This window comes from Pseudorca crassidens, chromosome 21, assembly GCF_039906515.1.
Source record: "Pseudorca crassidens isolate mPseCra1 chromosome 21, mPseCra1.hap1, whole genome shotgun sequence".
In the NCBI taxonomy this organism is placed as follows: Eukaryota; Metazoa; Chordata; class Mammalia; order Artiodactyla; family Delphinidae; genus Pseudorca; species Pseudorca crassidens.
This window is the reverse complement of record NC_090316.1, coordinates 25,881,864-25,905,746: the sequence shown is the minus strand read 5'-3', so window position 1 is coordinate 25,905,746 and position 23,883 is coordinate 25,881,864. Positions and strand designations below refer to the sequence as shown.

The 23,883-nt window shown below is 43.6% G+C and overlaps 1 protein-coding gene across 1 annotated transcript; it reads left to right on the top strand.

The window, feature by feature from the left end:
• The first annotated feature begins 2,056 nt into the window (after positions 1-2,056).
• ING2 (inhibitor of growth family member 2) lies at positions 2,057-8,144 on the top strand. Its single transcript, XM_067722081.1, has 2 exons — positions 2,057-2,742; positions 7,323-8,144. The coding sequence occupies exons 1-2, from the start codon at positions 2,571-2,573 to the stop codon at positions 7,991-7,993; spliced, it is 843 nt and encodes a 280-aa protein (XP_067578182.1). The 5' UTR covers positions 2,057-2,570; the 3' UTR covers positions 7,994-8,144.
• Positions 8,145-23,883: the final 15,739 nt, after the last annotated feature.

Sequence of the window (23,883 nt, the reverse complement as noted above, 5' to 3'; positions counted from 1 at the left end):
GTCTTTGATTAACTTTTATAAATTAATATAGCAATAAAAGCACATGTCTGACAATTCATATACACACATAGATTACCATATGAGAGTGTTCTTTATAGGTTTAGATCAACACAAGCTGCAAAATCATTATTTAGACTTTTTGCTTCCTTTCAGCCTGTTCAACAGAATTATGAAAGGTCAAAATAATGCTCTAAAAGGTCTTCATTTCCATACTCATCCTTCCTTCTTCATCCGGCTCATGGTTCCTGGAAGGAGTGCTCTAGGTATTATAAATCATTGCGTTTTCTCACTTCTAGTTTCTAACCATGTGTTATATCTGCCTGCAGATCACTTCTCAGGCTGAATAAAATCCATATGTGCGTTCTGTGTCTAATCTGAATTTGTAAATAATAAGGCATCTTGCATTATTTTAGGCCTTCAATAAAAACTAGCTGATTTAAATCTATGAGTAAACAAAAATAGTAGGGTTTAAGTAAAATGTGATTAAAATTCAATTCTTAACAGTGACTTTTTTGACAAGACCTGGCTGCTTAATCTGATTTAAAAAATGACAAGAAAATCCCTAGACGGTTCTCAGAAATACAAGACACTGGATTGCCTGGGTTGACTTAATAATATTCAAGTGGTCAAAACCTCCAAGTGTCACAGGATAATAATACAAGACAATCTTTGAGTCCTGAGCAATATTATCTTGTTCCCAAGACTCAAATTTCCAATAGTGCTTTGTTTCGGTTTGAAATTTAAAATATCCTCTAGATCAAGGTCTAGATTTCTCTTTCCCTGTCAGTGGTTACGTACTATTAACAGCTGTTTCAAAACTGCCCTAAATAGGTCATCATACAGGTGCCCCACCGCTGCAAACCAACTGGATATAAGAAGAAATCCCAATTTATCGCCCCCTCACGTTTTCTTTTTAACTCAAATGTACTACTCACAATAGTGCTTGTTTAGATAGGCATTCCGTTAAAATTCTCCGCGTATTCGTTCTCTTTACACCCATTTCTTTGAAAAATACACGCTGTTATATACACTGAGTCCATCTGGAATTAAAATCAACTCCTCTGCTTGGCATTTCATTTAACCCCAGATAGGAATTAAACCCTGTCGGCCGGTCACGTAGATGAGGACGTGGGCCTGATTTCGGATTCGGTCTGTCCTCGCGTCTCCATCACCCCTGGACCCCGGCCCCCAGTGGTTTTCAGTCTTACGTAGATGTTAAGGTGGTGGTGCCCCTCACGCCGCCAGGAAGCCCTTGCCTACGTTTAATGTTTAAACGTTCTGATCCCCAGGGGGAAAACTTTTTTTTTTTTTTTAAAGGTTGTCTGTCGGACAAACAGGTATGGGGCAGAGTGAGCCTGAACTAAACGCGATTCCTCAGGAGCCCTAGGGTGGACAAAACCTGCACGTCCTGGTGCGGCGGGAGACCCCCGCGTCTGCGGAAGGGCGGGAGCTCGCAGAAGCCAGGAGGGAGATTCAAAAAGCGGACGGACTAAGGGAGAAAGAAACGCAGGGGGCCGCGAGGGCACCGCCTACCTCGGCGATCAGCCCCGGTGCTCCGGGAGCCCGAAGGCCGCGGCTGGAGGAAGACACAGCCAGAGGGCGGTGCCGGCCCGGCGGGCACACAGCCGCCGCGCATGCCCGGAGCCGCGCTCGCCTCAAGCCCGCCGCGTAGTCCCCGCAGGACTCCCTCCGGGTCGCTGCGTAAGGTGGCCGCCTGCTGCTCCTTTTAAGGCTCGCGAGGGGCCGCGCTACATCCATCTGATGGGGAAGAAGTCGGTAACACCGGGCCAAGGGAGCTGGGCCAAGCCTCCCCCTCCCTGTGGGAAGGACGGAAGGAAGGGGTCAACCACCTGCCCCCTCAAGTCCCATTCAGACATTGAGCAAAGAGGCGGACCCGACAGTGCTTCCCCTTTAAGAGGGGGCGGGGCGCAGCCTACAGTTTGGCCGCTCTCCGCACCCTCCCCCCGGGCCAAGAGTTGACAGACCAATCGCCCGGGTGGCGGAGGGAAGGCGGGAGAATGCGAACCCTTCGGCTGGGCGGTAGGGGCGGGCCCCCGGCCTTATTAGGAGGGAGTCCTGCGCAGGCGCAGAGGCGGCCGCAGCCTGAGGGGCGGGGGCGGTCCAGTGAGAGACTCTCCGTCAGGCACTGAGGGTGATTGGGAGGAAAGAGGCCAGCGAGAGGCTTGTCATGGGGATCCGAGGTACGAGACGGCATTGGTAGCATCTGGTGACTCCGAGGGGGACAGGAAGTGTCAACGCCCGGGACCCCGGCGCCAGCTCCGCTGGGGGGATCCCCGCTGCTCTAGTCCTGAGGAGGGAGGGGGAAAAGGAGGGAGCCCCGATCTCGCCCCGCCCCTGGGCTTGTTACCGCGGGGGCGGGGAGTGAGGGCTTCTTTTGCGGGGAGTAGAGATCGGGGGACTCGGCTGTGCCCTCTCGAGCGGCTGCCGGTGTCCCCGCGGCGCCGGGCTGACGAGCAGAGGAGCCGCGGCGGCCGTGGCTGTTGCATGTGTGGCTGCTGGATGCGGAGGCGGCGGCGGCGGCGGCGGCGAGGAGCAGCAGCGGCGGCAGGATGTTAGGGCAGCAGCAACAGCAACTCTACTCGTCGGCCGCGCTCCTGACCGGGGAGCGGAGCCGGCTCCTCACCTGCTATGTGCAGGACTACCTCGAGTGCGTGGAGTCGTTGCCCCACGACATGCAGAGGAACGTGTCCGTGCTGCGAGAGCTGGACAACAAATATCAAGGTAGGGGCCGCGGGGCTGCCGGTGAGTCCTCCCCCACTCGGGTCCGCTGGCCGCCGGGCACGGTCGCTCGGAGCCTGCCCGGGGAAGTGCCACTTTCCATTTCTCCTGTGACAGTCTCCCCGACTGCACAGAGGGGGTCTGGTGTGTGGGACGGGGGAACGGGACTGGAGACCGGGTTCGCGGCCCTCTCTTTCCCCGCTGCGGTCGGCGAGGACTTCTCGGGGGTCTCAAGGGTGAGGGTGGTGGCCGCTTGTCAGCCCCCGCTGCAGACCCAGCGGCTGCAGCTGGTGTGGCGAGGAATCAGCCATTTTAAGAAGCATTTGTTCCGGCCCTCGCCTGCTCGGTGTCGCAGACCCTCCTGCCCCGGCCGGGGAGCGTGCAGCCGGGCGGGGACTGTGGGGAGTGAGCGGCCGGCCGCGGCCGGACTCCCGCTGGCCTCCGGGGCCTGGCTTTCCCCACCCCCCCCTCGGGCTCCCACCCCCTGAGAGCAGATGCATTGGAACGTGCAGGGGGGAGGGGGCGCGAGAGGGCTGCGAAGGCGGCCTCCGGGGAGGTCCCTCCCTCGGCTCTCCGGCTCCCGCATCGGGAATAGAGGAGGCTTTCCCTCTCCCACCCCAGGGAAAGTTCTGGGCCGCAGCTTTTCACAGCTCTTTCAGCCAAATGGTTAAAAGGCCAGGGGTCCCCGCGGGGGAAGGGAGAGGGGTGTGTGTGGCGGGGTGGACCCCCCGCCCGCCCTGGGGGCGGGGCCTGCGGTCGTGACGAAGGACATAGGCGGGGCGCGGACGCGCGCGCTGCCTCCCGTCTGGAAAATGGCTGGTTGCACGAAGGCTTGGGCGACACTGGCTGTTCGGGCGGGGACCGTGCGGGACATTAGCTCGTCCTGAGCGGAGTCAGTGTTGGGATTTGGGACATGTTTGTTTGATTTTTCGACTTTTTCCCAATCACTCAATCACGACAAAGACACAGCTACTGTGATCGTCGCTGGCCTCTGCACCGCGTAGGTTCCGGGCCTTGCGTCACTTCCGGGCCTCTGGAGGATGTGGGTTAGTTGACTGGGCAACCGCCTGGCGTCTGTTAACCCCTGGATCCCTACTTCGCCAAGTTTAAGTACGGAGGCAAAAGCCACCCTTTGTGGTCAGACCCAAGGAGCTAGGGTTGATTCCCTGGAATCAGCTTTTTTACAGAGAGTACATTTACTATTTACCATTGGTGGCCCTTTCGCCTGTAACTACAAGGGGAGGAGTTTAAATGGGGAGCCGTTTGGTTTAAGGAACAAGGAGGTCTGAATCAAGGAACAGACCTTAGACATAATGTGGAATCAGCCATACGGACTTTAAAAAGATAACTTCTTGGACCCATTCTCTGTTTTTCGACACGTCGCTAGTTTTATGATTTAGTGTCTAAGGAACGCATTTCTGGGGTGATATTTTCGGGCCTGTAGCCTGATAGAACATTTAAGTGTCTCTGTTTTTTCACCTATAATTTATTTCTGCCTTTTGAACCCATATGACTGACAGGACTGATCTCTGTTGGGGGGAAGAGAATTAATACGATTACTTACTGTGTGTCAATTGCTGCACCACGTCCAGAACATTATCTCATTTAATCTTCACAACTCAATGAAGTAAAAATTCATTTTGCAGACAAATTAAAATTTACAAGGAGTTTAAGTAACTTGTCCAATTAAGTGGGGAATGTTTGACTCCACAGCCTGGCTGCTGCAGGTGCACATGCTCGTTTTTAAATTATTTAAATCTTTTTTTGTTTGTTTTTTTAAATAAAAGCTCTCCAAAGGTATTTTCTATAGACATGGAGCACATACCTGAATTGTAACCTTAAAATATTATATATTGTACATGTGTGCTTAAAAATTGTATGTTGAACATTTTTAGTTTTTCAAATAATCATAACTCTGAAGTTTGTAAACCTTGCAGGCTTTTACATTTCTTTAAAGACATGTTTGCCTTCATGAAAGTTAAGCTATTTTTTTTTCATTTGAATTGCTGGGGGGGCAATTTGTTCCAGGGAAATCTGCCATCTTGACCATCTAAAGTTGACAGAAGTAGCTTTGGTAACATGAGAAACAGTATTAGGCCTTGAAAGATCGAGAGATTTAAAAAAATTTTAGCCCCATTAAAATTGTAGTTCTTTTGAAGAGTAATACAAAAACAGTGATCTAGTTTTTACTCTGCACATGCTTACTAAGCTCAACTTTCAGTTTTCTATTAGCTTTATATACTTGTGTGTTCTTGGTTTTTCATGTTTTTTGTTTCTTTGCTAGTTCTTAAGTATTTCCTGGTTTTAGATTTAATACCTACAGCAAAATTCGATGTTATAAATTATATAGGTAGTCAAAGAAATTTCTCTCCTACCTATTTGAGACACTTTCAGAAGTTACTGAAGAACCTCAAAAGTAGCCTTAAAAACAGAGAGAAATGAAGAAAACAATTTCACAATTGAATGAAGTATTTATTATGGGGTATGGTTATTAGAGAACGTCAATTTTTGTTCCAGTATTCTTGTTCCAGTATTTCTCTTTCATAGTTCAAAGGTAAATAACCTTTGAACTAAAATTTCGTACTTAATTTTAAGTGCCTTCCATGCAGCTGAGTAGAAAGTGCTTAAAGAGCAGAGCCAGACTGACAGATAATGGCAGAGTTCAAAGTCTGGGGTTGATACCTGTTGAGCTTAATCTTCTTCACATATAAAAGTGGTGGCTTCCTCATGGGATTGCTGTGGGGATTACTGAGAAAGTCACATGGAAGAGGCTCAGTAAGTGTTATTTCACCGGGTAATTAAGGTGTCTTAAAAATGTGAATTTTTACTTCATGTATAATATCAATGTGCTGCTATTAAATAATATATTTAGCTTCTAATTCCTGATTATTCGATACAGAGTGTTTGGAATAAGTTTTGCTTTTATTAATTAATTAATTAATTTATTTATCGCTGTGTTGGGTCTTTGTTTCTGTGCGAGGGCTTTCTCTAGTTGTGGCAAGCGGGGGCCACTCACTATCGCGGCCTCCCTTGTTGCGGAGCACAGGCTCCAGACGCGCAGGCTCAGTAGTTGTGGCTCACGGGCCCAGTTGCTCCGCGGCATGTGGGATCTTCCCAGACCAGGGCACGAACCTGCGTCCCTTGCATTGGCAGGCAGACTCCCAACCACTGCACCACCAGAGAAGCCCTGCTTTTATTTTTTAAACCTCACATTTTGTGTGTTTGAGGGGAAAATATATAATTTCCTTATTTTTCCTGGAGGAAAATTGGATTCTTAAGAAATCCACTTACATACCTAGCTGGGGAAATGGGCTAGATGTGAACATTGTTTAAAAATATGCTCTGCAGGTATGATTACCCTCAAATGTGTGGGAGCACATTGTCATGAATCCCGGGTTAAATAGTTGTCCGTCAAGTGTGAGTACCTACACTCTCCAGGGCGACGGGAATTCACAAGTTGTGTTGAATACTTGCTCTATGTTACCTTACTCACAGACACCCCCAGTGTATGTATTTGGTCGTCTAACATTTCTGTTGTCGTTAGAGCAGTGATATTAGAAGATAGAACAGTGATATGGCATCGGGTGTGATAAATTCCAGTTAATTTTTGTTTCTCCACCTTTACTAAGACAGAACTCTTTCAGATAGCATTGTATCTCATAAGGATGAGAAACAGAACAGATTTGAATAAGACATCTATGTAAATTTTGGTGACATCTGGAACTATATTTTCAGATATTTGTATACCTTCTAATGACTCGGCCATTTTTAATTGATGTAAGTGGGTCCTCATGCTATACAATATCTAAATCAGCAGTTCAAAAGGCTGAGAACCAACGGCTGAGTTATCTACAAAAGCACAGTGATCCAATGCCAACTTTACTATAATTTTGTTGGTAGCTTAGTCAATTGATGCCAGAACCTGAACCTAAACCTGCTCCGGAAATAGCTTGATTTTCAGACTCTCCCATGTGATGAAATAAAAGAGCCATTCAGGCTAATATGATGGGAAGCTAAGAGTTACTTGTGTCTGCTTTGTTAAGAACGTCCAGGGGATGATATGAAAGTCAAGGTATAGCGTCTCTCTAGAGTTCTGTGGCGAGTCATCGATTGAACCATAAACCCTGTAAACACAGTTGGACAGTAATCTAGAGTAGTCCTGGAACCTTTCTAAGTTTTACGGCTGGAGTCCAGCCTGGAAATTTTATATACAGGGTAGTTTTGAGGTTTACCTGAAGTATAGGTGATACGGCACTGGGTGAACTCTAAAGTGGCACAGCGTGTTTCTGCCCAAGTAAAGACTTTTGATTAATCATTAGCCACACATCTCTTATCCTTTCTAATATAGATTAATGAGTATTAAGAGAGTTTTGTGTTCATTCTTTTTATTAGTTTATCTCTGTACTTTCATGTTGGATAATATGTGGTCTTTGTAAGGGAAATGAAATGTTTCTCATGTATTCATACTATGGAGGAGTGTGCTTTTATGGTTTGAGTTCATTCTAACTGTACCAATTCTGTGAAAAATAACTAACTTGAAAAATGTTATATGTGCTACCATATATTTTCTTTTCCTCTTTTAGAAACATTAAAGGAAATTGATGATGTCTATGAAAAATATAAGAAAGAAGATGATTCAAACCAGAAAAAACGCCTCCAGCAGCATCTCCAGAGAGCATTAATCAATAGTCAAGAATTGGGAGATGAAAAAATTCAGATTGTCACACAGATGCTCGAATTGGTGGAAAATCGGGCAAGGCAAATGGAGCTACATTCACAGTGTTTTCAAGATCCTGCTGAAAGTGAGCGAGCCTCAGATAAAGCAAAGATGGATTCCAGCCAACCAGAACGATCTTCGAGAAGACCCCGCCGACAGCGAACCAGTGAAAGCCGTGATCTGTGTCACATGACGAATGGGATTGAAGACTGTGATGATCAGCCACCTAAAGAAAAGAAATCCAAGTCAGCCAAGAAAAAGAAACGTTCCAAGGCCAAGCAGGAAAGGGAAGCTTCGCCTGTTGAGTTTGCAATAGATCCCAACGAACCTACATATTGTTTATGTAACCAAGTGTCTTATGGGGAAATGATCGGATGTGACAATGAACAGTGTCCAATTGAATGGTTTCACTTTTCATGTGTTTCACTTACCTATAAACCAAAGGGGAAATGGTATTGCCCAAAGTGCAGGGGAGATAATGAGAAAACGATGGACAAAAGTACTGAAAAGACAAAGAAGGAGAGAAGATCGAGGTAGTAAAGGCCATCTGTATTTTAAAGGGTTATTTGTCTTTTATATAATTCTTTCAGAATTTACTTTCAGAAAATGTTTTAGGGTAAATGCATAAGACTATGCAATAATTTTTAATCATTAGTATTAATGGTGTATTAAAAGTTGTTGTACTTTGTCTGTGACCTTAATTTTCTGCACTGAATTACCAAATATTTTAAGCCAGGTAATCTTCAGATCACCTGATGAAAGGAGCAGGGAGTAGGGAAGGGTGGTGTGAACATAGTAACTTCACAAACCATGCCTATTTCCTTTTCACTGAAAATGCAATGCTAATTTTGGGGTAAACACCAAAGTTTTGCTAGCATTTTAGTCTATGTGCTTAAAAAAATTTAGATATAGTTGGAGTTCTCTGTAAGCATTCAGATTATCTTGGATAATTTAAAATATGAACACTATACCATTCAGAGCTTCTCTCTTCCTGGCCCCATTTATACATACACTTGGTCATCTCTAGTCTTCCAAGAATTTAAGGAACTAGAGATAAGAATAATTTGGGATTCCATGTGGAATAATGTGCTCTTATTAGAGTATTTGCTGCTCTATTTTCCATAGTAGCATTTTGATACACTGTCAGTAGCCCATTTATAAATACCTTGCTGCTGCTTCATAGCTGCATTCAGTCTAGTGCTTAATAAGGGAGTTGTTTTGTTTTAATTGGGACAGGTAGGGACAGTTAGGATACCAAAAATGCTGCCATTGGCTTATATTGGCAAAATTTGGGTTGTGCAGTATCATGGTTCAAGGTTGAGCAATTTTAAAAAGACATTTAATAATATTTTTCATGTTGACCCATGGATGGGATGCCTAGGCACAGGCCTATCAGCGGGAAAATGGCATATACTAGTCTTTAAATATTGCCTTTATGTCAGACAGTAGTTGAAATAGTTTTGCTAGTAGCTATAGGTCATTTCTGTCCCAATCAGAAATTATATATTATTTTAAGTAATAGTGTATTTACTTTCTTAACTTTCTGGTATTGGTGCTGTTTGGTGTCTTCACGTTTAATGTATTTGTAAATTGAATTTTCCAAGATTCTAAAATTGAATTTTCCAAGATTCTGATATTTTAAGGGTAAACATCTTGATGGATATATGTCCGTATATTTGGAGAATTTTTTGGTTTTTCAGGGGTGGGGGGCAGTGGATTGACTAGTCCTTAAAATCTATGTGTAACATACTTTTTATTCCTCATTTCTTCCTAATCTGATGATCTTGATTCTTTTTGACTAACATGTGAAAAATCCTGTTTGCTTGTTTGGAAAAAGAAAAAAAAAAGTGTGTTTTTCTCTTCTGGCTCTCCTGTGTGACTTTTAGGCATATCATTTCACCTCATCCGGGTGTCAGGCTACTCATCAGTAGTATGCAGTTGGCTTAAATATCTCCAAGTTTCTTTTGAAATCTACAGTATTTGCACCGTAGTGAGGATTTTAATAATCAAAGGACTTGTTTTTCTCTTTCATTAATTTTGTCCTTCATTCTGTGGTGTGAAGACAGTTTAAAGGTGAGCTTAGAGACGGGTAAATGCACGGTATTTTATTAGCTTCTGTCCTAAGGATATTTTGATTGATGACTGGAGTTGATTATATTGAGCAAGAAATACTGAGTTGTGAAGAAATCCTTTTCTCTCTTGAGAATATAGCATTCTGTCTTAGTGATTATATCCTTGTTACCAGGATAGAGCTGTTCACCTGACACCATTAAAAATATCAGTATGTGCAAAGCCCCCCAAAGCTTCCAGATGTGACTCACATACAGGTCGACACTTTCATACATAAATTTGCATCAGCATATGGGGAAAAAATGAACCTACAAACAGAAGTCCCAAAATTTGGATTAGGTTTGACAGGAAAACAAGCATGGAAAGTCCTGGAAGATGTGTTCTCTTTGAGAATGACTGATATATTTTTTTTTATAAATTTATTGATTTATTTATTTTTGGGTGTGTTGGGTCTTCGTTTCTGTGCGAGGGCTTTCTCCAGTTGGAGTGAGCGGGGGCTACTCTTCATCGTGGTGCGCAGGCCTCTCACTGTCGCGGCCTCTCTTGTTGCGGAGCACAGGCTCCAGACGTGCAGGCTCAGTAGTTGTGGCTCGCGGGCCTAGTTGCTCCGTGGCATGTGGGATCTTCCTAGACCAGGGCCCGAACCCGTGTCCCCTGCATCGGCAGGCAGATTCTCAACCACTGCGCCACCAGGGAAGCCCTCTTTTTTTAAGTATAATAGATTTCATATACTATTTCATACCATGCTTACCAACTCATACTATATACCAGTGCTTCCCAAACTGGTCTCACGTTGGAATTACCTCAGGAGCTTTAAAAAATACTGATACTTGTGTCCCACCCAGCAGTTGTGACCTAATTCATTTGGAATGTAGTTTTAATATTAGAATTTTTAAAAGATTCCTAGGTGATTGTAATGTACAGAAAAGTTACAGAACCACTGCCATATTATGAAAATTTGAACTTATTGAAAACCACTAGTGGATTCTCTCCATCCAGGTTTGTGTGACTGAAGCCTATATAAGTGTGGATACGTACATGAGAGTTTGTCCCCTGTCCCCAAAAGTTCTACCAAGAATACTTGAGGACTCAGTACTTGAGTGCTTCTTGTGTGCTAGGCACCGTTCTAAGTAGGATGGTTTAAAAACAGGAAACAGTCCCTGCTCATGGACCAGACATTCTAGGGGCAGAGTTATGTGTATATATATATATATATATATATATATATCTCCAGGTAATGGTGTTAAATCCCAAAAGGGAAGGATAGCAGAGTAAGGAGAGGGGAAATGAGTAGAAAGGGAGGTGAGTCTTCTACTTAATGTGGTTAAAGAAGGTCTCTCTAAGGAAGTGATCCTTGAGCTGAGACCGGAAAGAAATAGTGAAGTGAGGCAGGCAAAGATTTAGAGGAGGGAGGAACAGAATAGTCTTGTCAGTTTGACTAGAGCATTTGATGTAATGTGGGAGGGGCTTCTTGGAAGCCATGATGGAAAATTTGTGCAAACTTATCATAGGGAGCCTTGGTGAAGATAGGGAGGTATAGGAGACTGTCAGAAGTCTTTGTACCAAAAATATTGCTGGCTTAGACTAGGGTGGGAGCAGCGGAGGTGGTGGTAGGTGGTAGGACTGCCTGTGTTTAAAGGTACAGCCATCAGCAGGACTTTGGTCCAGAGATTGGAAAGCAAAGGGGTGACAAGGATGACTTGGGTTTTGGGCTTGAGGGATCAAGATTTCTGTTTTGCACTTAGGTTCGAGGTGCCTGATAGATTTCTAGTGAGACTCCAGTGTGGAGTTGGGGGGCTGAAGTTAGGGGAAGGGACAGGGGATAAATATTTGGGAGTTAGCCTGTGAAGGGAGTTTAAAGTCATGTGACTGAAATCACTCATGTAACTAGATCAGTGCTTCTCAAATTTTAATAAGCATGTGAGTCACCTAATTTTCCAAAAATGCAGATTCTGATTCAGTAGGTCTGGCATGGGGTCCGAGACGCTACCTTCCTAACAAGCTCCTCAGTGATGCCCACGCTGCTGGTTCAGGGACCACATTTTGAGTAGCAAGCACAGAGTTCCAGGAGAGGGAGGCGTGGGCCTTGTGGTACCCCGACATTTGAAAGGGGCCAGCCGAAGGAGACTCCCAGATCTCTCGGTGAGATAAACCGGAAAAATGGGACACACCGGAAACAAAAGTGAAGAAAGTGTTTCAAGAAGGGAGTGGGAGCAGAAGGGGACTGAAGCAGAGCCAGCAACGGGGCGGCTCCGGTTCTCATGTAAAGGGAAATAGGAGTGGGATGCAGCTGAGGGGCAGGGGAGCTCAGGGAGGATTCTAACTTGGAAGGAGAAAAACGTATTACATGCCGATTGGACTCGAGTGGGCAGGCAAGAAAGAGCGAGAGCTAGGACGAGGTTAGCCTCCAACAGGCCCAGGGACAGTGCCAGTTCCCGTGTCAGAAGGGAGGGCAGTGCTTTTGCTCATTTATTCAAGTATTTATTGCGGACCTGTTGTACCTCTTATTTACAAGGCACTATTTTAGGTACTGAGGAGAAAGCAGTGACCAAAAGAAAAGTCTCTAACTTAGTGGTGCGTAGGTTCTGGAGTGCATGGATGGATGTTAATGCAGATAGCTTGCTAGATTTTGTACTGGGAAAATGGGATCGTTCTCTTCCAAAGCTTCCGCGTTGCCAGTGAAGGGCTGAGACGGAAAAAGGGTTGGAAGTCTGCAGCCGTTGGTGGGAGGTGTGTGTAAACTCTCACTGGGGAGATGGGGCAAGTGAATGGGCCCAGAGTGCCAGTCAGAGCTGAGGGGCAGCTGGAGTCTTTGGTCGTAACTTCAAATGGACTCATTCTGTCGCCTGGTTGCAGGTGTGAAAAAAGTGTACAAAATAACTTAAAATTTCAAAATCTCTGCACAGTAAGCCAGAAAAATGGCAGCTGCCCCATCCTTTTTCTATACCCAGCAGGTGGCTTCCTCTGAGGGAATCTGTTCTCATCTCCCCCACCTGAAATAAAAGGAGCCCGTGTTCCAGGAGCAGTTGGTATTAATAAGCTGGACAGCTCTTCAGCCCTTGAATCAAGTCCTGGTTTGATGTCATTCAAAATCTATTTTAAGTAAAGTACAAGTTATCTTGAAATTACTATGTTGCCTAAACTCTATATCAATTTGAGAAACCAAATCTCCTTTATCACGTCCTAAATGTGAAGGCAGGGCTCTGGACCAGGATTGCAGCTGTGGGCTCCTCCGGTCTCACAGTTCACCTGTCCTTGGCCTGCAGTTTGTTCAGCTGTAAAACGAGTGATTTCAGATACGGTTATCCTGAAAATTTGGTTATTATTCATGCCCCTTAACATTACTCATAGGAAACAGTTCTGGTCACAAAGTTCACTAACTGTTTAGTTCACTAACTAGCTTATAAAATAACAGCTTTTTTTTTTTGGCTGCATCACGTGCAGAATCTTAGTTCCCGGACCAGAGATGGAACCCATGCCCTCTGCAGTGGAAGCGCAGAGTCCTAACCACTGGACCGCCAGGGAAGTCCCTAAAATAACAGCTTTTAATTCGTGTATGTGGTAACTAGACTTTTAAGCAGCATTTCTAAATTCCAGACGCAGAATGAGCCTGATGGGTTTTTGCCTTTTCCATAAACCATTCTAATTTTATATTTAAAAGTCTTTACTCGATACTTTTCTTTAAAAAGCGACTCACTTTGTGATGTCAATTTATTTTTAAAAGGGAGCATATCACTTTGGTAAATGGAAAATTAGTATCACTTTCTGTGAGTAAAAGACTGTAGGACTTCCCTGGTGACGCAGTGGTTAAGAATCCACCTGCCGATGCAGGGGACACGGGTTCGAGCCCTGGTCCGGGAAGATCCCACATGCCACGGAGCAACTAAGCCCATGTGCCACAACTACTGAGCCTGCGCTCTAGAGCCCGTGAGCCACAACTACTGAGCCCGTGTGTCACAACTACTGAAGCCTGCGTGCCTAGAGCTCGTGCTCTGCAACAAGAGAAGCCACCGCAATGAGAAGCCGGCACACCGCAACGAAGAGTAGCCCCTGCTCGCCGCAACTAGAGAAAGCTTGCACGCAGCAACGAAGACCCAACGTAGCCAAAAATAAATAAATAAAATAAATTATTTTTATTTTATTTTTTTAATTTATTTTTTTTAAAGACTAAAATATAATGAAAACAAGGCAGTGTTATTAAATTCCACCTCTGTAGTATTGCCTGTGAAAGCAGAGGCCAAAATCACCTCTCTTTGAAAAGGTGTGATTAGTAAATAATATTAGGTAAGGGTAAAAAAACATAATAAGCACCAAATTGAGTCTTTCTGCATGATGTAATTGAAAGGATTTAAAGAGGATTTTGAGCACTTCTTTACCGTTCTACTCTGGGAAACACCTAAATCAACCGAAGATTAACCACTGCAGTTTCAGTCTTGTCTATCAGTAGAAAACAGAAATGTTAGCATGTCTTAATTTAAAGGCCTTTATCTAGCTACATGCAGATGCAACGTGCCTCTTGCTAAAGGTCTCTGTAAACACCATGAGGTATTGACCAGCCTTATCTGTATTATTATTAAGAGTAACTGATGTGATCCTGACTCCACAGAAGTTTTATTTTCGTCTGTTTTCTAACCTGAGGATAAAACACTGCAGCCCCTCCAATGTCGCTCTTTGGGAGTTGAGAGAGATTTCTGGGCGGCCTTGTCCACAGTCACTGCTGGACCTGTAGACCCAAAGAAATCCCTAGAATTTTCCAGATAATTTCCTCAGTCACCCCCTTGCTAGTGGATTCTTGATTTAGAAGTCTCCGTTATTTTAAAAAAATTCCATTTTCCTTATGAATCGGATAACACCACTATGTCCGTGCCTGCCATCAACACGGAAGGAATGAGATGTTTGGTGTAGCAGTATATTTTGGTATATTGGGTAGCTGTGTACCTATAAGCACTGAGGTAGTCTTTCACATGTGAATTGTATTGGATAAAAAAATGTCTTGCCTTCTTAAGTATGTCCTTCAATCCTTTCTGGCATATGGTAGGACATAAAGATTTGATGCTTTCATCCTTTGACTCTGCCTGGTAGCTTGTGTCCCTCTTTCAGTTTATTGTGTGTTGGAAAAGCATTCGGTCAAATTTGTGTCTAGCTTAAAAATAAATAGATTCGAAGAGAGGATCTAGTGCCTGGGCATCAATGTATGGATTTTTTTTTCAAATATGTGAATTTTTTTTCTTTGCTGTTCTCAATTGTGTTCAGATAGCAGTCTTTTGCTATATACTTGCTTTGAACAGCAAGATCTAATTATTTGACCAGGGCCCTTAACTTATTTATATAGGACACTAATCTTAGAAACTACCCACATATAAACAATGCTGCTGGACCAACTGGCTAGTTTTCTCCCCAGGGCCTCAGGTTCTGGATGAGTAATGTGGGATCGTGGCCTCAGTGGGAAGTAATGGTTTTGGTACCGAGAGGATAACTTGCCATCTTACTTACCAAGGATGTAACATGGTAGCACATAAGAATCCCAAGCCTTTAGACAGACTTTTATTGTACTTTTGTGCCTTCTTGAGACATAACATGCTCCAAATGGCAGAAAATTTCTTCTGTGATCTTTAGAGCACGTTTGCCTTTTGGCTTTTATAAATTTATATTTCCTATCAATTTGAAAAAGGCAAATTCTCACAGATTAAATGACTACAAACTGTAGCAAAATAATGACTGAAAAGTTACTCAGTTTTGACCACAAAAAGTTTGTAGTAGGTTTGGCCCTGAATTTATGGTGCTTAAGTACTGCACTGAATATTTTCTACATCTACATCAGTTTAGTGTTGCTTCAGGATAATTCTGACTAAATTTAAGGTGTAATTTAGTGGAACTTTTCTAATTGCACCATGAAAAGCAGACACTTCCAATGGCTGGTTAAGAGAAGGAAAAAAGACAGAAGAATCTAGATTATTTTCTTTCTATTTAAGTCTTTATTAAAATTCATCTTAAATTAATTAGATTTCTCTTTCCAGTAGTAGATTAAATTCTGAATGATCTGGAACTGAGAGATTTTAAAACTCTTTTTAAAATGTCACGTTCGCACCATTTGAAGATCTGAAACAAGACGTGGCTCCTTTTGAGCTAACAAGAGTACATTTAGGATTGTGGGAAAGTGCTTTTGTGAAGAAGTACTTTATGTGTGAGAGAGTTTGCAGTACCTCAGCAAGTCGTTTGTTAATCCAGTGAGTTGCAAAATAGTAGCTAACGGTAGATTTTTTTACTACTTTACATGTAGGGTTACGGTAGACGATTTGCTGGGTTTTTTGGTTTATTTGTTTTTACCAGATTCTTGAATCTTTGTTTTACTTGTGACGCTCCACTGAGTTCTGTCCTTCTGAGGGGGCAAGGATGCAAATGTTATGCACTAAAAGAGGATATTACAGTCATTTATAAATAATCCCCAGGCATAAACTGAGTGTCATTTATTTCCTTGACATATTTTCCCATTTCAGACCTACCTCATCCTGACTCTTGCCATTAATAAGACAGTTCAAAGATAATTTAAGTAACCTGAAAAAGTAATTTGCAAAAGTGTACCACATAGAACATAGAACTAGAAGAGCATTCCTGTGGTAACTAGGCAACATCTTCCATCTTGGGGTGGGATTATGCTCCAAACCAGAGTTTCCCAAAGTGTTCCATGGGTCCCAGAGTGCTAATCTGCCCAAGAAAGCTGGGGTACTTTGCATGTTATACCCCACCTCTTAGAGATTCAGAAGGTACATATTAGAGGTTCTGAGAAATCTTGCCACTATAATGCCTGTTCAAACTCATAATACCTACTTCCCCCAGAATACCCACTCCTATCCCGAGGCAGTAGGAGGCCTTTCACATTTTGGGGGAATATTGCCCTAAACCATATACTAGGAGAAGATGGATCGTATTCAAATATTCTGGGTAATCGCACTGTAGAGGGAGTTACACCCCAGCCCCTCCCCTTCCTATATCCTCAGTATTGATACCATTCATACCATTGTTTAGGAGGTATCTGTCAGGAATAGGGACTTACACCTTCTTTCTGTTTGTTAGACAGTAATACTCAATTGGGTTGAGGAAGTGTACGTGTTTTAAGCCTTCCTTGATGAATCTGATGCAACAAATAACAATACTGTCCAAATACGAATTGTCTGTCAAATGTAACTGGGTTATGTAGCCTATTAGCTCAATCTTGAAAATAATTTAACTTGTTCAGTTTCTCGATTGGTAGAATTGGCCTAGATTTCTAAGGTACACAGGGACTGTAACCTTCATATTTTGATCAGAGAAACCCTAGAAGAGACCACTATTAATAATTCTGTACCCGTTTCTGGGAAAACATGGACTACAAAAGGCAAGTAATAATGAGCATCTGAAGTGAAGCCACATTTTATTATTACCATATGGGTCAGGTAGCTGGGAGAGCTGACCTCTGCTCCCTGTGGGCTCTAAAGTTTATTAGAATTAACGTCGTGGTGCTTCTAAAACCTGTAAAGATCAACTAAGCTGTTTTCCTTGGAGATTTTCATTGTTATCTCAAAGTAATATAATTTGTTTCTGTAAAACGCATTTACTGAAAAGGCAGAATTGCTTAACCAATGTCATGGTCAAACAATGTCTATGAGAGGGTCGGGAAATATCTCCCATAGATAGAACAAAACGCTGGATTGTGCATGAGGCACACGGCCTCTACAGAAAGGGGTCGCCGATGGCCCGAGAGCCACAACTCCAGACACTGTCACTGACAAAGTTCCAAATGTACCACTTCTAGCACAGATCAATGGGAGAGAGGGAAATCTTTTAGTCTGTTTCACCGTGTCATTAGCTGGGGTCTTCAGGAAGATCAATAGCCATGAAGGATAAGATAACTAAATTATTCCTGGAACCAGAAGATTAAGTTACAGCCATATTGAATGTGCTGATGTCCATATACTGAGAGGTAACTGGCTCCCAGTTAGTCCCTATAAATGTGTTTGATAAAGCTAGTTTGAGAATAGTTTAATGTTTATTCTGAAGGGAATAAAGTGTCAAGTCCAGGAGAGGATGATGTGCAAAGGGAAAATTTCCTTCTCGCCTTTCACAGTCGTGTTCACTTTACAACAACAGAAAAAAAGGCAAAATTCTCCACCTACCGCCATCTTCCTGTGATGCATGACCTCCAGTTTTATAGCTTCTGGGCTGCCATATATTCTAAAACAATGAGAAATAACCCACTTTCTACTGTAACTTTTTGTTATAGTCTTGGGCACCGTGCCAGATTGGAGAGTAACCCATTTGGTTGCCTCAAATTTTTAAAGCTTCTGGGGCACCATAGGGAACATTTGAAATACTGATATTGAGAAACCTCCTTTTCTCAAAGTATCATAAAATTCACTCCCAACTCTTTGTCATGTTTAATATAATTTAAGCTTATTTTTAATAACATCACCTTGATAATATTTTAATCAATTGTGAATGAATGACTGCAATACTCAGTTCAGAAGAAAGTTTTAAACTGAGAGGAATATCTATTTTTATTGCAAAGAAGTATAATAGGGTAATCAAACGACTCTTAAGAATAAAAATACATCATTAGGATACTATCTTGTGGGGGAAGCGGAATGGAAATATAATTTCAGGGAAAAATATTAAACTTCTATTTGTTGGTATTTTTTTAAATGTATGGTGTGGGGTTTATATTCCATTGACTATATTTGAGTGATGTAATGGTTTTATTTTAAAATGCCAGTATAGATAATATGCCAGAAATGATGTTCTTTGCACTCATGTAAGCTTATGATGAAACATCTTAGAGGTCAACTCATGTGTGTGAGAATATACACGGTCTTTCCCAAAAATGTAGGGGATACGAGAGCCTTGACCGCTTCACCTCAAATGATCTAGCCCACCTCAGCCGCGCACTTGCATGGTGTTATCTCAGACTTTGTGACTACCAAAATCTACCTACTACCCCAAATAAATTCTCAGTTTCTAGCCTCCTACCCTCTGACCACCACCTCCCGTCATTCTAACTCACTCCCAGCTCCACCGTGACCTGAGCGATTCTTCAGCACCACCAGGACCTCCAAAATATTCCCACCAAATCTTCCCACCCTTTCAGCTTCTCAGGTTGCCTTTTGCGCTTTACCTGACTCAGATTCCATGACCCATCGTGCCCATCACCTGCCTGCATACCTTCTCAGCTCCTTTGCTTCTTTCCCTCCCTCAACCCTGATTAAATCCAACTCACCCCACTTGGCTTCTGCAGCTGGGTGGCTCTAGAGAGAAGCTAGATTAATACACAACTGTGCTGACCATTCGTTCCTTCCGGTCATGACAAAGCCCAAGCAACCCTGCTACATTTTCTGAGTCACTTTGCTCTTTCACTCTCTGAGACCCCTACTCTACTTTTTCTCCTTTTCTCAAACCTCCAGTACCCGTCCTCCCTCCACACTCACAAGGTGATTAACTCGTTTCTTATTTCACTAAAAACAACAACAACCAAGTTAATCAGAGATCCCCACCTGCCAATTCTCCCGGAACCGTTGGCCTCCCTGCTTCCGTGTCCCCATGATGGATGACAGTCTGTTCTCTAGGTCAACCCCTCTGCTTGTGCACAGGAAGTCCCTTCTGTCTCAGTTATCCATGCTCCCCCTTTTGCTGGACGTTTTGATTGCCATGTAATGTTGTTATACTTCCAATCCTGAAAACAATAACCACAAAAACAGTGACAATAAACAGCCCACATTCCCTGCCAACTAGGTGTCCCATTTTCTTTGCTCCCCATTATGGAGAAACTCCTCAAAAGTGTTGTCTATGTTTGTCTCCCTTTCCTTCCATTCTTTCCCTAATGGCTTTGTCTCCAGCGTTCCAACGAAACTGCCTTCACGGTACCAAATTCAAGTCAGTCCTCTGTCATTATCGTTTCCTGCCAGCATTTAACACAAACGATCACTTTTTCTTAAAACACTTTTTTTGTTTTCCTCTTGGCCACCAGGGTACAAAGTATACTTGCTCTGGAATCTCCTCCAACCTCACAGACTGTTCCTTTTCATCCTGCTTTGCTGGATAGGCCCCCGGTTCCTGTCCTCCAAATACCAGAGTGTCCTAGGCAAAGGCTTCAGAGGTCTTTTCCATCTGCACTCACTTCCTAGGGAATCTTGTCCCGTACGGTGGCTTTAAACACCCTTTATACTCTGATGACTCCCAGCTGTAATGAGCAACCCAGCCCTCACATCCAGCCTTCCACATCTGCCTGCCTTCTCAACACTCTCTGCTGTTTGTCTAATGGACATCTCAGACCTTGATGTGTTAGCTCCTGATTTCCATATGCCCTCCCAGCCACCAACTTACCCTTTCCCAGTCTTCTTCCTCACGGTAAAGGGCAATTCCATCTTCTAGCTGCTGAGGCCGACTTGATTCCTTTTGTTCTCTTTTACTCCAAAACAAGTTTGTAAATTCTCAGGACTTTTTTTTTTTTGGCCACATGACACGCAGGGTCTTAGTTCCCCAACAGCGGATTGAACTCGCACCCCCTGCAGTGGAGGTACAGAGTCTGTGTGTGTGTGTGTGTGTGTGTGTGTGTGTGTGTGTGTGACTGCCCTGGAGTTTCTTTTTTTTTTTTTTTAATTATTTATTTATTTATTTTTGGCTGCGCTGGGTCTTCGTTGCTCCGAGCGGGGGCTAATCTTTGTTGCGGTGTGCGGACTTCTCATGGCGGTGGCCTCTCTTGTTGCGGAGCACGGTCTCTAGAGCACAGGCTCAGTAGTTGCGGCATGCGGGCTTCAGTAGTTGTGGCGCGCAGACTCTAGAGCACAGGTTCAGTAGTTGTGGCGCACGGGCTTAGTTGCTCCGTGGCATGTGGGATCTTCCTGGACCAGGGCTCGAACACATGTCCCCTGAGAAGTGCAGAGTCTTGACCACTGGACCACCAGGGAAGTCCCTGTAAATTCTCAGTTTGACCTTCAAAATGTAGTGGACAGCTTGCTGCTCCCTGGTCCTCGCCTCCTCCAGACCAGGGTCAGTCACGACCTCCAGGACCATTGTAACAGCCTCCTAACCCATCTTCCCGTTTCCACTGTTGCCTTATGTTTCTTTTCCACAGAGCAGCTAAAGAGATTTAGCAAGTCATTCTTTCAGTGGCTTCCCATCTTACAGTAAAATCCAAGTCCTAAAGATAGCCTCAAAGGCCCCACTTAATCTGGCTCGAGTTCCAACTTCTCCTGGCAATTCTGCTTCTGCTCATTCTGTTACAGCCACATCGGCCACTGCTGTGTCCTGAGCACATTCACCGCTGTCCGACCGCAGGTCTTTGCACATCCTCTACCCTCCGCTGCAAGGTTGCGCTCTCAGATGTCCATTTCACTGGCTGCCTCTGCCACCCAACTTCTCCACAGATACCTGTTTTATACTTTGCAATGTCCAATGTTCCTCTGACCCATCAAAGCTCTTACCCAATGCCGTCTAGGTTAGGAGGAAGACCACAGTCTGTGAAACTCTAACTAAAGGAGGGTTATCAGAGCTTCACCTTGTCAGAGAACTTTACTATTGTTATATGGTTAGTTCTGCTAATGTGACATTAATCCAAGCAAAACTTGCATCTGTGGAAATTTGAGATCATAAATAAAGACGATTCAGAATAGGAAAAAACACCAATGAAGAGAGAAAATGTTCCAATGACGTGTTATCCTCCTATTACATTTAATGTTTCTTCATAACATATGGTTGGTTGGTTGTCTCCTACCACTAGAATGTAGCTCCTTTGGGAGCAGGAACTATGTCTGATTTTTCACAGCTGTATTTTCAGGGCTAGAACAGTGCTAACATGCGAAACTCGTTGATAAATATTTTTTGAATGAATGTCATGAAACTTTTGTTAATCTAGTCCAGTGTCTTTGGTTTTTAAACATATCATTCCTTCTCAGTAGGCCTATTAGGATGAAGATGCTGAGTGGCCCAGGTGTTTGTACATGTCACTAAGTAATGCTGAGTGATTCTGGTTGGGGAATCTGCTTGTCAGGGCATGATGGGAGCATTTAGTTCATGCCTTCTTTCTCTAAATTTAAAGGCTGATGCATTTAGTTCAAGTTTGGGGAGAAAACATGTTTTGGAGAAAAACACAGGAATGCATTTGGTTCCAAAGCAAGAAGTAAACTTTTATGTTGAGTAGAGGAAATGAGAAATCAATTTTAATAAAGCGTATTTCTATAACACAAACCCCTGTTATGGAGGCATTAAATGGACAGTCAGTATTACAAAATACGAATTGCCTGCTGGAAGTCTGGTCTGAATAAAGGAAGGCGGGGCTCTCTGAAATTTTACTTGAACCTACTATGACCTCAGAAACAAAATTTGTCAGATTCTGTAGTGATCAAGCCACACACACCAGGCTTGCTGCTTGTCCGCTGGGAAAGTTGAAGGGTCAGCTTAGGGCTTTTGATTTCCTGTGTCAAGATGTAGGAAACCATCCTCTGCTATGCAGACATCACAACTGTATTACTGTGATCAGGGAGGCCCTTTCCCAGGGGTGGCCTCTGTCAGTGTACAAATGCTTTCTTTTCCAGAGTATTGTTCTCCACATAAAGAAGCCGAAGATCAAAGAGCAAATGTGCAAGGTCACAGTAGGTTAGAAGAAGTGTACAAAATGCTATGTTCCAGGAAGGTACTGACACCAGTCTTTTGTTTTGGGGAAAGGGAGGAATAGTAACAAAATATCTGGCAAAAGTGCTGCAGTTACTTTCCCATGCCAGACAAGAGTTAAGTGTTTCATGGATTCTTTACTGCTGAGCTACAGTGACCTCCAAAAGTCTTCCCAATCAGTTTGAAGGATCCCTCATCAGTGGATTAGCGGTAGTACTGAAGATCAAACCCATTTGCTACTGCAGTTCTAATGGAACTTAGACATTCTTCACAGACAGGCGTCTGGCTTTCTGATTGTTATTCTATGCAGATAATTTTGCACAAGATCAAAACAAGTTATTGTTGGTCAACTCATCACAGACTGGGTTAAAAAGGATCTACAAAGAGAATTTACCTTTCTGTTTGCTGGGTTCCAAAGCTGGTTTTCCCCACTTTCTTAGTATGGAGTGAAGTACTTGGAAATTTTCGGGCTACATCGAGTTGGCGAAGCAGCGATCCATGCTTCTAGATTAGATCCCAGGTCAAACACAGGCTCATCATCAACAGATTGCGAAGAGTGGGATGTGCAAGGCTTAGTCATTATTCTGCCCTTGTTTAGAGTGCTCTAAAGACTTGGTGGTAGTGGTAAGGAATTCTAAATGAGTTGGCATCTTTCCTGATTCCTTTCAAAATACCCCATAGTCTCCTTGACTTTTGTCATGATTGACAGTGTTGTCATTTCTCTAAGCTGTCTGATTTTGCCTTCGTTCGATACTTATTGAAAATTTTCCATTTTCTATTTCAGCTCATTTTCTAGTTGCCTTGTTTTCAGTTTTCCTGTCCCAAGGAGTCCAAAAAAGCTGAAACAATACAGGGGATAAAAGAGAGTGATTTAAAGAGGCCCCTCCACTTAAGTGGCCCATCCACACAAGCCTGGAGTTTCCAGAAGAGGCCTATAGCAGCACAGGGATTGATACAGTCAGCTAATTTCACATCTCTTCTGCCCACCCAGGAATAGGAAGGATGCCTCTAACTCCTTTATCTCAAAACTGCTGTCAGCTGTATCAGGCCCACTCTTGAGGACCCTCAATATAAACAACTAACGTGATATGCATCTGCACCTAGTGACGGAGGATGGTCATTCTGACCTGATCCTCGACTTTGCAGCAGTGCTGTATTTATTGTATCCCTCCTACCTCTGTCTTCTTCCTAAATTTGGAGTCATCAGCTCACTGCCTCCAGCCAATAATAACAGTTCTGCTTCTTGGATTCTCAGTTCCCCAGGAATGTAAAGTTCTCAAGATGGAATTTTGAGGTCACCACATGGTCTTTGCTGAAATACAGACATGGAGACCCACAACTCGGGTATCACTAAATAAGTCAAGTTGAAAGGGTTTGGAATTTTTATCCACCCAACCAAGACGATCCTCATAAGAAGAGGATATTTACATGGTGCCAAAGTAAAACCCCACACATTATTGACTCACTTCAAAAGGAGACGTACCGGGACTTCCCTGGTGGTCCAGTGGTCAGGACTCCGTGCTTCCACTGAAAGGGGCACGGGTTCAATCCCTGGTCGGGGAGCTAATATCCTGCATCCCACGTGGCATGGACCAAAAAAAAAGGAAATGTACCAAGTCAGTGGAAAGAGTTGGCTGTCAGCACTTTAGCCAAACACATCATGACTAACAGGGAGACAGTTCCCTGTTATGTACCTTGTGACACGATGTAATCTGAAA

Excerpts from the sequence above, each read along its gene's own strand:
- ING2 (XM_067722081.1), top strand. The coding sequence starts at position 2,571 with ATGTTAGGGCAGCAGCAACAGCAACTCTACTCGTCGGCCGCGCTCCTG. Across the intron at positions 2,743-7,322 it reads GCTGGACAACAAATATCAAG|AAACATTAAAGGAAATTGAT; the intron begins GTAGGGGCCGCG and ends TTCCTCTTTTAG.